The sequence below is a fragment of the Grus americana genome, chromosome Z, assembly GCF_028858705.1.
Source record: "Grus americana isolate bGruAme1 chromosome Z, bGruAme1.mat, whole genome shotgun sequence".
Taxonomy (NCBI): Eukaryota; Metazoa; Chordata; class Aves; order Gruiformes; family Gruidae; genus Grus; species Grus americana.
The window spans coordinates 13,863,789-13,879,506 of NC_072891.1; the positions used below are offsets into that span (position 1 = coordinate 13,863,789).

Here is a 15,718-nt window from a genome sequence, read left to right on the forward strand (position 1 = left end):
CAGCCCCGCGCTCGGCGAGGGACGCCGGCCCCGCGCGCTCAACGCCTAACGGCCACGCCGGAAGGGCGGTTAGGCCGGACAACGGCCCAGCGCGCGCCCCCCGCGACAGCGGCCGAGGAGGCAAGCACGCGCTTCTCCTCGCGGCGCGCTCACCTTCCTCCTCGTCTCCCCGCCCCGGCCACACCCACGACCCCGCCCCACATGCAGCGCACGCGCAGCCTCCTGGAAGCTGCGCGGTCTCCTGGGGGTTAGCCGCTGCGGTGGGCGGGGACACCGTCTCTTACTCCACTGCGCATGCGCCAGATCTGGTCGTCGTGGCAACGGGACGCGGTGGTACGCGGTTGTGAGGGCCGCCGCCGCTGCCTCAGCCGCTTGTCATGTCGGAGATTTTGTGCGAGTGGCTGAACGAGGAGGTGAAGCTCTCCCGGAGCGTGGGTGAGTGGGGACTCCACTGCGTTGGGAGGGAGTAGGGGCTCGGGGGGCAGAAGGCTTGCTTGTCAGTGCAGGGGCCTGCCGCAGAGTCAGGCCTTCGTCCCGCTGAGGGATTTAAGGGATTCCCTGGAGCCGACTCCTGCTGACCTACCGATGAACCCTCCCGCTTCCTCGAGTCCAGGTACCTCCTCAGGTACGTTTGTAGTCTTCATGTGCAAGACAGTGATTTTCGAGGTGAAGTTAATTTTCCTCAAGGTGCAAGTGCTCTTAGGAGGTATGAGGAGCTCAAGCTTCATCTGCTAATAAGGACTCCAGAGGATTAAAATATTTTAATATGTTTGCAAAGCAGTGCTTTCCTTTGAATGGCAGGTGGTGCGCTGGCTTTGGAGAAGCCTTTGTTCCTCAAGGAGGGAGCAACTTTCCATGGAAGAGAAGCACATTAGATCTAGCTTTGTTTTCATTTGCATTTTTTTACAGAAAATTTAGTAACTATCATTTATACATATTGCTATGATCTTAATGACAATTATGACAATGTTTACATTTTAACACTGAAAACAAGAATTAAATGACTACCTAAAGCATATGTTGCAAAATAAGTACATGGATACACAAGATTCATTTGTGACTTGAAAACTATTTACTGCTAGACTAATCTCCTGAAATTCCTCTGAATTATTTAATAAAGTTCAGACTTAATTTTGTTATAAAATAATAATGAGTTGTATTAAGATTAATGTATGAATTATTTTCATTATCTTAATTGTTTTTTAAAACAACAAAAACCCCAACTTAGTTCCAGGATCATTTTCGGAAGAATTTTCTACTGGCTACCTCCTAGGAGAACTTCTACACAAATACGGTCTTCAGGATGACTTTAATCAATTTTCACAGAGCAGGTTAGTACATATGGATAACATGTCTCTTACAGAAATTAGTCAAAATATTTATACTTCAGTTAGCACTTGCTAATGAAGAGTGGGAAAGACATATAGAACTTACCAAGATTTGATACATTTATCAGTAAGTCAAAAGCTACTTGTATTTGACGTATGGATTAGCTTGGTATTTCCAGAGAGATGGATCATACCACTTCATGAAAATTATGCATTTTGATTGTAACTAGGATAGTTACAGTAGCAGGCTAGACCAAAAGTTCAACCAGCCCTTCAAGGATGTCTCTAAGACTGGAGATACTGACACTGTCCCCATGAGTTGTGTAGAGCCAGGAATCCAGAGGTCTGGTGTGGTGGTGACCATCATATCTTCACTAAAATGAAAATGGTGGAGATGCTGTGTGAGGCTTTGAGTGAAGCCCTGGCAGAAGATTATATAATAATTTTTAAGTTTACAGGTAAACAGGCGTAATATCCGCAATGAAGAAGAAAAAAAAAATCAAACAGGAAGTTGAAAAATATTCTGCAAATCTATGACTTTTGGTATATTCATGATGCAGTTCATGGTTTTCCTTGGCTTATGCTCCATTTTCTCAAAAGGTAGACCTTGGTGCACATGTATATCAAGTGTGCCAGGCTGTGCATCCTCTTCCTGTTTCTTCTGAACCTCTTTTTTATGATATTTGCACTTCTCATTTTTTTATACTCTTTCCTGTCCAAGTCCCACCAACTTTTAGGAGAGCAGCTTGAGCACAGCTAACAGAGGCAGCCACCAAACACAGCACTTCTGCACAGCAGTTTTTGGGCTCTGCTTCTAGGACTTCTAGATCTCTCAGGAATTTCTGGAATCATTGCAGAACTCTTCAAGGAACTTTAGTGTGCGTGCTGCTGCTGGGAAAGGATAGCTTCAGGAGACTTCTAGCAAGCTCTAGCAGCTTCTAACAAGTTCTGTTGATTCTTCCTGATAAAAGGGTGCTTTGAGCTCTTGTCTCCAGCTGACTTCTGATTAGGGAGGTGCAATTAGTGAACATGCACTTCAACAGATGTGAGGAGAGGTTAGAAACTCTGTTGAGACAGTGGTGTATGTGTGCTCGGCAAAGGTGGTGATGCATGACTGGGCATGATCCCCAATACTCACTGGAGCAACTACTCAGGATGTCAGAGGCCACAACTCAGATTGCTCTCCAGAGAAAGGAGGCAATTCTCCATGTCTCAGGCTGTAGGGAATGCCAAGTCTTTACTGAGTCTTGGGCAGGGGGAGGTGGTGGCTTTGCTTGCACAGGTGTGTTTGTGTAGGATCTGTGTCACCATGTAAAGCTGTTGCAGAAGGAGCTCAGTAGGCTGTTCAGCATCACAAATGATGAAAAGGAGATTGACTGGATCGTCTCTGAGATGCTGCCGGTACAGGAACCTAAACCCACAGCTGTACTAAGGACAGGCATACAGAATCTGTGCTTGTTGGGTTGGGAAAAGGAAAGGACTGGCTACTTATGAATTCTGAGAAGAGAAGCAAGGTTCCTGCTCCACCTGCTGATCTGCAGCTCCAGAAGAGGTTCTTTGCCTTGGTAGCAGATGAGAGGCTGGTGCCTCTGTGCAACAAAGCATCTGGGCTGGCTAAGTCTGAACCACACAGGGGGACCGGGAAGAAAAAATGTGTGATAGTAGTGGGAGACTTTCTCCTGCAGGAGATGGAGGCCCCTATCTGCTGACCTCACATGCAAGCTGGGGAGGTTTGCTGCTTCCTGGGGACTCAGGTCCAGGACTGCGGAAGCTCGTCCAGCCCTTGCAGCGTTAGCCTTGCTGCTCTTCTGTGTGGGCACCATGGATACTGCCCAAGAGACCTGGAGCATATGTGGCTCTGTAGGCAAATATCAAGGGCATGGATGCCCAGGTTTGGGATTTTTTTCCTTCAATTCTGCTGTTGACATGGACGGGCTCGATGAGGAGTAGGTAGATTCTACAAGTCAACAAGTGTTTGTGCAGCTGCCGTCCACATAAGGGATTTGTTTTTTGCAATCATGGCATCCTCTTTGAAGATGGAGGACTGTTAGGAAGAGATGGGATTCACCTGACTACATTGGGCAAAAGCACCTTTGCCAACAGGCTGGCAAACTTGGAAGGTGAGGAGAAGGAGTTGCCCTTTATGTGAGAGAGCAGAGAGCGTCCTTGGGATGGATGATGAACCAGTTAAGATCGTATGGGTTAGAATTAGAGGAAAGACCAAATTGGGTGATGCTGTGGTGACTGTTTGCCACAGACCACGTGACCAGGAAGAAGTATATAAGATTTTCTTGAGACAACTGGAAGAATTCTCATTTTCACAAACCTTGGTTAAATGGGAAACGTTAACCAATTCAGTATCTGCAGAACAGCAACACCGCCAAGTACAAGCAATCCAGGAGGTTACTGGAGTGCATTAATGATAACTTCCTGAAACATGTGACTGAGGAGCTGAAGAGGGGAGATGTTCTACTAAATCTAGTATCTACAAACAAGGTTGGTCGGGGGCAGCACTGACTGCAGTGACGATGAGATGGTTAATTTCATAAGCTTGTGAGGAGTGAACTAAATAGCAGCATCAAAACCCTAGACTTCAGGAGAGCAGAATTTGGCTTGTTCAGGGGTTGGCTTGGAAGAATCCTATATAAAATGGTCCTGGAGAGAAGACAGGTCTGGTTTTTTTGGTTTTGGGGGGTTTTATAATTTTTTTTTTTCCCAAGGATCACCGCCTCCAAGCTTAAGAACAGTCCATCTCGATGTGAAGAAAACTGAGCAAAGGTAGCAGGAGAAATGAATGGATGAATAAGGTGCTACTGACAAAACTTGAACATAAAACGAAAGCATACAAGATGTGGAAGCAAGGTCAAGTGACCCAGGAGGAAAACAGACGCTGAGTGTGCAGGGGACAGCTTTAGAAAAGCCAACACCTAACAGGAGTCAAAACTGGTGAGGGACATGGAGGGCCACCAGAAGGGCTTTTACAGGTATCTCCACAGCAGAGGGAAGGCTATAGAAAATATGAGCCTACTGCTGACTGGAGCACAGGATGCAGACCAAAAAAAAAAAAAAAACCACCATGAAAAAAGATGAGATACTTAATGCCTTCTCTGTCTTGGTCTCTACTGGTAAAATGCACACTCGGAAATCCCAAGCCCTGAGACCAGCAGAAAAGTCTGCAAGAAGAAGGACTTACCCTTGGTGGAGCAGAATCACCTTAAGGAACATTTAAAGAAACTGGAAGTACACAAGTCCGTGGGACCTGATGGCATATGCCCACCCGTGCTGAGGGAGCTGGCTGATGTCACTGCTAGGCCACCCTCCATAATCTTTGAAAGGCCTGGTCACTGGGGGAGATTCCCAGGTCTGGAAGAATGCAACTGCCACTGCTCTCTTCAAGAAAAGAAAGGAGGAGGAATTGGGTATCTACAAGCCAGCCAGCCTCATCTCAGCTCCTGGAGCAAAGCGGCATGGAAATCATCCCCAGGTATATTAACAAGAAGACGACGATTGAGAGTTGTCAGCGTGGATTTACGAAGGGGAAATCGTGCCTGACTGACCTGACAACCTTCTGCAATGGGGTGGCAGGCTCAGTGGTCAAGAGAAGATCAGCGTATGCCGTTTACATTGGCTTTTGACACTGTCTTCCTTAACATCCTGACAGACAAACCAATGAAGTACGCCCTACCTAAGTGGACACTGAGGTGGACTGAAACCAGGCTGAACTGCCAGGCTCAAGGGGTTGTGATCAGCAGCGTGAGGTGCAGCTGAGGGCCAGTGATGAGCAGTGTAGCCTGAGGGCTAATTCTGAGACCAATGCTGTTTACATCTTCATTAATGACCTGCATGATGAGACAGAGTGCACCCCTCAGCAAGTTTGCAGACAATACAAAACTAGAAGGAGCGGGATACACAGATGCTTGTGCTGCCGTTCAGAGGGACCTTGATGGGCTAGAGAAAAGGGCTGACAGGAATCTCATGAAGTTCAGCAAAGGGAAATGCATCTGGTGAGGGAAACCCATGCCTCAGTACCAGCTGGGGGCCAACTGTCTTGAAAGCAGCTTTGCAGAGAAGGGCCTGGAGGTCCTGGGGGAGGACAAGTTGACCATGAGCCAACAATGTGCCCTTGCAGCAAAGGCAGCCATCAGCATCCTGGACCACACAAAGAAGATATGGCTCTGGTGTGTCCAGTTCAGGACTTCCCAGTGCAAGAAAGACATGGATGTATTGGAGCATGTCCAGAGAAAGGCCGTGATGAATACTAAAGTGTTTGAGTATCTAGCATATGAGAGGGAGGAGGACTGTACGTGATGTTTTTTACTCCATGACTTTGTAAAGATACTTTCATGTTTTCAGCTTTCTTAATTTTTTTCCTCTTCCAAAAATTACTGACATTGACAACTATCAAGAATTGAGGCAATGTTTTCTCAATTCCAAGGTATTTCTCCTGTACATTAGAAGCAATTATTACTGTGTAACAGTCATTGTATGCTTCTGGAATCCTGCAAGAACCTGTGCCTGCCTAATCCTATTTAATACTTGTAATACTTTTAAAATTTTGAGTATGCTATTAAGGAAAAGCCTATTATTTATGGATCATTTGGTAAGCTGGTGTCACTTTAATGTGTTTTAGCACGACCCAAAGCAAGATCATACCTGTTGGGGTGATAGTGGGAGAAGTGTAGGTTCCTTTTTTGGGATGGGTAGCTGTATTCTGGAAGGCACTAATAGAAAACAATGTGAGTTCATTGCAACTAACTAGTCTACTTAACTATATTAGCTGCTTATGTTGCACAGTTCTTGAACACATAAGCAAAGGAATAATTGATAAAGTGGTAATATTTTAAAAGGAATACTACTGGAAAACTTTTTCCAGTTTGACTGTCCATATTTGAAAAATTAAATATGGTCATTTCCCTGAACTCTTACAATAATCTTGAAATAAAATTTATAACATTTTTGGATTATGAGGCAGGTTTAACAAATTCCATCTGATGTTGATACAGAATGAAAAGTTAAGAGGTGATATCACCACAGTTTCTCGATGCATATGAGATGATATCTGACAGTAGGGCTCACCTTCATCTTGAATCAACGGCAGAAAAATGTTCAATAGTTGTAAGCTGCGGTTACATATAATTGTGTAAGAAATAAGGCATGGGCTATTATAGTGGGAATAACAAGCTCCTGGACTGTGCATCTAGGAATAAGATGAATACTGTGTCACCAGAAGGACAATTTCATCGAGGAATCAGGTGAATACTGTGTCACCAGAAGGTCTTAAATTGAAATTGGACATTTTTGTAGAATTATGCTGTAGCTTGGCCGACCTCAAAAGCTGGTTCATGTGAAGGAACTGTTGTGAACTCAAGTGACAGAGCAGTATAGAAAGCATGATGTTCTGACTCAGCTTGAAGTTATGGATTTGTTGGACGAAATTTGATGTGTTGATTATGATACATTGATAATTTATTGTTATTGAGTTTTGGCCTGTATATCTACTGATTTTGGGTGTTTCCACAGGAGAATCTACATATCAAGAGAAATATTAATCTGCAATCCACTATTTCAGTTTTGAATGTAAATTTTTCTCATTGAGACCATAGTCTTTGTTTTCAACACTACTCCAACCCATGTGTCTGTTTCTTTTTATTGGGGAAGAAATATGACAAGATGTTGTGAGGGTTAACAGATTATATAGATACTCTTTTTATAATTTCCTATACTATGGCTGGTTAGAGCTCAAGTGGATTGATACAGTTCATACAGAAACTTCATTCTAATTCTTTGTACTTTTTGTGGATTTTATACAGTTAGCTGTAATTGGGGGTAAGCTTTTGCTGTCAGATACACTTTGTGTGTGCATGTATCAAGATTTATATAACCCAGTGTAGTCTCTGTTTTCTCCAAAAGTTATGCTAATAGACCAATCCAGTTACATGTACTGCAGTATAAAACCTAAGCCAAAGTGTGTATCACATTACTTTAAGGAAGTCCTCTGTGTTTTTTTCCCCCTCCTATCTTAGTATGAGATAAATTTCATGACCATGCTTATTGCAGCAGGTTGGAATTGAAAATAAGTTCATGTTCTGATTTTTTCTTCTTGTTGTTTTTAATCATATAGGGTTGCAAATGCAAAACTTAACAATTTTTCTCGTCTGGAGCCTACGCTTCACCTCCTTGGTGTACAGTTTAATGAGAATGTGGCCCAAGACATAATGACAGGACAGCATGGGGCTGCAACGAAGCTTTTATATGAATTGTATATTGCTTTAGGAAAAAAGAGAAAGGCAAAGCTCACTGGAGTAGCCATGGAAGCAATGAGACCTGCAGCAACTACAAAGCTTAAGTCTATTGAAAGTGCTTTGTATAGAGAGGTAAATAACTATCCATATTTTGTATACATATATAAAAGAAAAAAGGTAGCATACTTACATGTGCATCTTGAGCAAGTTGTATGCTTCCCCTCCCCACTTTTTAAATCTCTTATTTAAAATCCAGTACTTCTATGGAAAAGAAGCAGTCCTGTACTATGTTTTATAAATAGACAATGGGATTACATTGTTTATCCATGATTCATGAGGATAATGATCATCTGTGTTTAGTGTTCTTTTGTCTTGGCTCATTCTGTGGTACCTCTTCTCTTTTTCTCCAGACTTAAAATATGTGTAGAAGCAAAGGCTTGTAGTTTTTCAGCAGCTGCCTTTTTACTCATTTGATCAGTACAGATTGCAGACTGCATTGCAGTCTAGGTATCAACTTTTAGAGTAATTTCCCCTCCAGGAAACATATTTATAACTGTGTTGAGCTTCGTGCCACAATGGTTTGATTCCTTCTGTTGCATGTCTCTCCATATATTTGTACTACACTCCAGCCTGCGATAACCATATGCTGAATAATGTGAAGAGGTAAAAACAAAGGGGAAAGAGAGTATCTAAGAGGAAGTCAGTATCAATGTAGTAAATTCTGTTAAGGATGTCTTCTTATCTTCAACAGTAATGTTCAGCATGTGCAGACCATAATTTGTTATCAGGATGAACAATCTTTAAGAAGCTATATATTGTGAATTGAATTCAGCTGGGTGAAATTTCACATTTTTTCTGGCATACTTCCTGAAAAATGGTCTACAAGCAGAAAGTTCACCAACAAGTGCAAGGATAGTACCAAACAATTGAAAAATCCCTTCACTTATATCTGGATAGCTTAAAGATAGAGCAACTGAGAGTAGCTCCTGTCAATAGGTAGGGTCAGAATGACATTTGAATCATAGAGTAGTTGAAGTTGGAAGGGACCTCTGAAGGTCACTTAATCCATGCCCCTGCTCTAAGCAAAGTCAACTATGTTTGGTTGCTCAGGAGCTTGGGTTTTGGATATCTCCAAAAATGGAGACTTCACAACCTGTCTGGGCAAATTCATCATCACCCTTTCAGTAATTCTTTTTTTTTTTTTTTTCTTATGTTTAAGTTGAATTTCCTGTATTTCAGTTTGAATAGAATAGACTATTTCAGTTAGAAGGGACCTTCAATGATCATTTAGTCCAACTGCCTGACCACTTCAGGGCTGACCAAAAGTTAAAGCATGTTATTAAGGGCATTGCCCAAATGTCTCTGAAACACTGACAGGCTTGGGGCATCGACCACCTCTCTAAGAAGCCTGTTCCAGTGTTTGACCACCCTCTCAGTAGAGAGATCTTTCCTAGTATTAAGTTTGAACCTCCCCTGACACAACTTTGAGCCATTCCCACATGTCTTATCACTGGATCCCAGGGAGAAGAGCTCAGCACCTCCCTCTCCACTTCCTCTGCTCAGGAAGCTGCAGAGAGCCATGAGGTCACCCTTCAGCCTCCTTTTCTCCATACTAGACAAAGTTTGGTGGTGTTCAAGTTCAAATCTGCATGTTCTTTTCAATGGAGCTAGTCCTGGTTTTCTGAAAAATATTCCACCATGTTTAGATGTTGTTCTGTGTACATTCATACAGGAAAACGGAGTTTGAGATGAATATTGCAAAATTATCATATTTAAATATGTTTCTTACTGTTTCTGACTCTTTATTGCTTGTTGTTTAAATTTAGCGTTTGAAAACTTTAATGCCACGTCAGGCTGATTTGCAACTACAGCAGATTTCAGAGCATTTTGAAATAAAATCTAAGGCAATAGAAGATAAAATAGCTCGTATACATATTGCAGAACAACAGAAAGTTCAGAAGCTCCAAGAGGAACAAAGAGCCCAAGACATTGAAAAGGTGACTACTTACTTTTTATAGACTTTTGAAGAAGTATTTTCTTAAGGTCATGTACATAATGACTTGGTTAAAGCCAGTGAATGCTTTTTAATTCTGTGCTGTGTGGTCATGTTTATACAAAAACAAAGAAAAGGACTACACATGACAATCATTAATATGTAGATATAAAGCCAGTATACTGTTATAAGACCCTTAAAAACACTAATATTTAAAAATCACTTAATGTTAAATAAAGAGTATTTGCATATTTTTATTCATGGAAGATATTGATAGATTTGAAGACAAAGTGTAAATTTCTCAACTGTACGTGCTTAAGGTGCCCTTGTAAAGAGGTTTGTGACATTCTTCATTTGTGAAGAAAAGATGAAGCATTGTTTAAAAGCAGGAAAAAGACACAGGGAAGGGGACTTATAGTGGGTATGGCTTCAAAACATCTTGTACATCTGTGTGGCTGTTCTGATAAAGTAAAAAAGAGGAACTAATTTCTTAAGATATGGGGACACTCATCCAAAATACAGCTCCTAGTTTATATATGGAGGAACTGGCCATCTGTCCAAGGGGTGTTGAACCACGATGAAAATGAAGTTGACTAGTTTGAGATGCATTTTGCATGACTAGTTAAGGGGAGAGAGTCTTCTGTGGTTATTTAGCTGTGCTATTGCCACTGCATGAACAAGAATTTAAAAAATGACCCTTCTTGTATCTAGAAAATACAAGCAATATCCAAAATATTTTCAAAATAAAATTTTAAAATAAATTTTTTAATCTTATTTGCTATATTACATTACATATTTATTTTTTAACTTTCTTTGACTCTTTGTAAAAAAACTGTTTTATCACTCAATTCCACCTTTATCTGCTGTTAACTATCTGTAGTGTGCTCTAACTAGTGTAATTTAAATCTTCGTTACTTGATTGTCTGAGACTCACTGGTCAGTGGTAATATTACCTAATGGTATCCTCAGTTTCGGTACCAGGAAACTGTTATTCTCAATTTCCGTGCTGAAATTTGACCATACTAGAGCTAGAATATAATACAAACCCTTAAATGCCTGATTGGCACTGAACACAAACTGTTTTTCCTTGCAGATATGCTTCTATTGCACCACACTATTTGTTAATGCGGACATAGCATATATAGATGTACCGTTTTCTGATAACGGTACTTTAAAAATGTATCTTCATCCTCAAATATTGAGAACATATACTAGCATATTGCTAAGCTGTCAAATTATTCAGGATGCAGAGTGATACTTTAATTTCAAGCATTTTACAACATCTATTTCTTGATATAAAAATGGTAAATTATGGGTACAGTGGCTGAGAATATTCTTAAGACAAGCTTTAACTGTGGACCAAAGATAAAAATTTTTGCTTTCATGGTATTTTAGTGATCCACTTTAAAAAAAAAAAGTAATTTGGTCAAGCCTGGAGCCTGATAGCCTCTTCTGCTTTCTTCCTAGAAGATTTTTTTTTTCCTTATGGCTTAATTACATTTACTTCATAGATATATAGGTAGTATATCAGAGCCATATGGTGTATTTTGTTTCAACTCAAGTATCTGAACACATAATGTTGAATATTCAGCATTGCATAGGAAGAAGGAGACAAAATGAAATAATGGCCAGGATTCAAGCAGCCATTATACAGGTTCCAAAGCCACCACCAAACCACACCCTAAAAGCTATTGAAGCCAAAACATTGTTAAAGAAGAAAAGAGAAGCAGAGGTAACTATCATGTATATTCTTTTAATCTTCATTCTATGAACTTGCAAAATGTATGATGTTCTGGGAGCAATTAAACTTACAAATACTGTACTTGTACCATGCAAATTTTGCTGATATAACCATTAAAATGATATGGTAGACTCAACCAGTGAAACCATCATGATTATGATTCTGCATTTGTTAGGAAAAAGTTGTTTTGATGTAAGGGGAAGTTCTTACTGAATAAATACTGTAGGTAGGTACTAATTTAATTGCTGACAGTATTTTAGCTTCTACTCTATCGAGTAGCAGATGTGAAATAAAAGCATTAGTGTTTCCTTCTCATTTTTGCATGATGAAGTTTTGTACCATAATGTATGAACTCTTCTGTAACACACTATAAAACTGCCTGCTCTATCAAAAATGTTAGTTACAGTTGAAATTGACAATAGTCTCAGATCAAATCAAGAGATGATGGCAATGTAGCAATCAAAAAAAATTTCTGTATTATCTAGTGCTGAAGAGTACTTGGATTGTAATCTTATAGTTCATGGATCGTATTGTCATCAGGACTCCAAATATTACCATTTTTTTCAGCTGTGCAACCAAGATGGATGCATTTACATGTAGAGTGTAGGGACATAGTTGCTTGAGTAACTATCAGGAATTAATTCAAGCTACTAAATCTAAAGCAGATCATAGCCCAGAATATCTTGTTTCAAATCCCTGAATGGTGGGATGCTATGTAATATCAGAATTATCCTGCAGAATGAACAGTTGCAGAAACTTAGGATTTTCTGTCTGGTAGACATAGGTACAGCTAAGAAAAAGAGGGATGGAAGGAAATGAAAGGTAGAAGGAAATAGTGTTGCCATTTTTCTTAATCTAGCTGATGCTTAATATATTTTCAGTATAAACATTCCTGTTACACTAACATAACATAAAAATAATTCCCTAATACTCATGATGCTTTGTGAAAAGAGAAGAAACATTAAATTTTGTGTTATTCCTTCAGGAGACATACAAGGAGATTAAAAAATTTGAGCAGTCTTTGACAGAAAATGCCTCTGCAGTACACCAGCAAGTCACTGACAGGTAATATTTGGATATTAGATTGTTAAGCTTAGACAGGATCCTACCTCAGGTGCCTACCATCTATGTAGACAGCTACTTGAAGAAAATGTAATGGCTTGTTTATCTTAAAATGTGATTTTCCTTTGAGTGACCGTCCCACTAGCACTGAAAATATTCCAGCTCCAGCATTGTTACAGTGTTTTTACCTTACCTATAGTGGTAGTAGGGATGGCTCAAGCTTCCTTCTCTCCTTTTTGCCGTATGTGCAAAAACAAAGGGCACAAAGTGCATCTCTTCTCTGTTCCTTTCAGTCACTGAGTCTGTAAGGTCAGTTAGACTTGCAGAGAGAAGAGAATGGTTGTGGATGTACATACACAATAACACATTTCAAAGAAATTATAGAGAAGTAACCTTCTCCTTAGAGTTATGTTATCTGTATGTTGATTTATTTGTGAATAATTTTAAGTAACAGCTGTTCTGTCCCCTTTAGTGTATGTATACCATACTCAGAAGAGGTGGCACTCATGCATACTGCTGTGGATACTTCTGTGTGTACACAGCCTGTGATTAATAATTCTGCAAAACTGCACTCAGAATGTATGAATATATTGAAGAGTAACCCGTTTTTCTTTGATATTCTGTGAGCCATCCTAATTTCCTGTTTCTGCAGAATTTGGCTTCATATTAGCAAATGAAGTAATTGGCAGTTGTCTCAAGTCAGTGCTGGAGGCCTCCTCTGGACTGATGGTTGTAGGGCATGAGGGCATCAAGAAGCAGCCACAGTGCCTACAAAGAATGCTGGCCAAAATAAATCTGTTGTGCATTGGTCAGACTTGCACATAACTACACAGAGATCTGTATGAAAACACCTCTAAGAACTATAACTCCTACAAAGTCAGTGATCTTCTGTTTAATCTTTTCAATCAGTGATATACAAGAATCATTGCAAACACAGAAGTTGCAAGCAACAACTCTAGAAACTACACCACAGACAGCAACTGAGCCTTTGAGTATTTATTCAGATGATGAATATATAAGAAAAATTCAAAAACGTTTGGAGGAAGATACGTTTGCTAGAGAACAACAAGAAAAGAGACGACGAAAAGTGCTAATGGACCAGTTAATAGCACATGAAAAACAAGAGGTGAGAAAATGTATGCTGAAGTACATAACCCATAAACAATTAGTTATCTAATAATTTGCTTATAAATATAAAAAACAGTATTTTTGGAGGGTTCAATAAAATTTGGAGGGGAAAAAGGGAAGTATATACACTTATCTTTGGAAATAACTTTTATGCTAACCATTGTCTGTCCTAGAAAAATATGGAAGGTGTCCTGGTTTGGCTGGGATAGAGTTAATTTTCTTCCTAGCAGCTGGTTAGTGCTGTGTTTTGGATTTAGGATGAGAATAATGTTGATAACACACTGATGTTTTAGTTGTCAAGCAGTCAAGGACCTTTTAGCTTCTCATACTGGCCTGCCAAAGAGAAGGCGAGGGGTGCCCAAGAAGCTGGGAGGGGACGCAGCCAGGACAGCTGACCCAAACTGACCAAAAGCATATTCCCTACTATACAACATCATGTTCTCTATATATCTGGGGGGTGGGCTGGGAGGCAGTGTGGCTCAGGAACTAGCAGGGCATCAGTCAGCAAACGGTGAGCAATTTTGCTGTGCATCACTTGTTTTGTTAATTCTGTTATTATTATTACCTTCCTTTTCTGCCCTGTTAAACTATATCTCAACCCACGAGTTTTACCTTTTTCTTTTTGATTCTCTCACCCATCCCACTGGGGTTTGGGGGAGTGAGTGAAGGGCTGTGTGGTTGCTTTAACTGCCAGCTGGGACTAAACCACAACAATCCTTTTGGCGCCCAATGTGGAGCATGAAGGGTTGATATAATGACAGATCTGACCAGAGCATGTTAAAACAAGTATGTTTTAAGCATTCATTGTATTAGTTTAATAGTCACCAGCCACAATGTTGTATTAATTGTTTGCATGATTGTGTCATGTAAGTCCTTACTTGCATTATGTATTCCCTACAGTGCTGTTTATCACCTCTGGGAGCTGGGTGATAGTTTTCATTTAAAAGGAAAATTCAGTCAGGTTAAACCATGACAGAAGGTTGTCCATTCTTTTTCTCCACCTTTATGTTAGACTTCATCCTTAAAAATAATTGAAGATCAAATGAAGGAAGCAGAGATAAGATTATTAAAAATCAGTGGAAGACTTGCCTTCTATTCCACTCCCCACCTTCCCCCTGCCCTGCCCAAGTTGAACTTTAAACTATCAAAGTGTATACTGGTTCTGAAGCAGGTACTAATTAAAAAAACCCACAAAACCAGCATTCCTCCATTGAAAACCTGTAGTTACAGTTGTGTTATGTAGAAGTTTTAGCTCTAGACTGGCTGAATTCTGAAGTGGTTGTGCTGCGTGATATGAAGAAGCAAAACACTTATTTTGCAGATCAGAGCTTTGATTTTTTCGATGTGTATGGAATAGAAGATGTATCTCAGGAGAATGTCGGCATTGTGTCCAAAAATGGATGTTTCCAGTTATTCCATTTGAATCCTGTCCTGTAAAGCACAAAGCTTTTCAGATTCCTCATCAGACACTCCTCATTCAAAAAGCAGCTCTTAGATTACTGACTGCACGGATCTTCTCTTTAGTAATGGTTGCATCAAACAGAACCTTTTAACATACTGGGTTTCGGTGATTTATAGTTATCTTTTATCTTAGTATTGCACTGTGAGTCCTTAACTTAGATCATATGTGCTGAGCCTAGTATAGCTGAGCTTGTCTCCACTGCTGTTGCATAATAATAGCACTTAAGATGTGTGGGATGTCTGAAAAGGAAACGTATGAAATTATATATATATAATATGTGTGTGTGTGTATATATATGCACATATACACATACATATATACTTTTAAGCATTGGCATGTAATGTCTGGAGATGTTTTTGGTGTTACTAAGAAAAAAATAAATTTGTTGGTGAAGACATCTAGAAATTAGATGACTTCTCAATATCTATCCCAGACCTATATTCTATGAAAAACTAAGAACACCTGTAGCTTCTTAGACCAAGAGTTACATCTATCCATGTAACCCGTCTCTGAGCTCTCACTCAAGGAGATTCTGTGTAATATTCCTGTTGATATGCATAGACCATGAAGAAGTTTTGCAAACCAGTTGTCTGATATCACTGTAGTACCAAAACTTGCTCTTACCTTGCTATCAGCTGTTGCAGCCCCAGCATAACCCCAGCAACCTGGACTAGTGGTTCCAGTACCCATGGCTATCAGCTAATGGCCATGTGGCCAGCAGCAATCACTGGGGCATGGGGTGGATACAGCAGCTGTAAGCCA

General features: G+C 40.3%; 1 protein-coding gene across 4 annotated transcripts in view; it reads left to right on the plus strand.

Annotated features, from left to right (window-relative positions):
* The first annotated feature begins 324 nt into the window (after positions 1-324).
* Positions 325-15,718, plus strand: part of SPEF2 (sperm flagellar 2) — a 67,682-nt gene continuing 52,288 nt past the window's right edge. For all 4 annotated transcript variants that reach the window (XR_008574636.1, XM_054809432.1, XM_054809430.1 and 1 more), the window contains exons 1-7: positions 325-435; positions 1,229-1,331; positions 7,450-7,702; positions 9,397-9,567; positions 11,155-11,295; positions 12,290-12,369; positions 13,276-13,492. Coding sequence is in view for 3 of the 4 variants with exons in the window: in XM_054809432.1 (XP_054665407.1) it covers positions 378-435; positions 1,229-1,331; positions 7,450-7,702; positions 9,397-9,567; positions 11,155-11,295; positions 12,290-12,369; positions 13,276-13,492 (1,023 nt within the window). In the remaining variant the exon portion in view is untranslated. The remainder of the gene's footprint in view (positions 436-1,228; positions 1,332-7,449; positions 7,703-9,396; positions 9,568-11,154; positions 11,296-12,289; positions 12,370-13,275; positions 13,493-15,718) is intronic.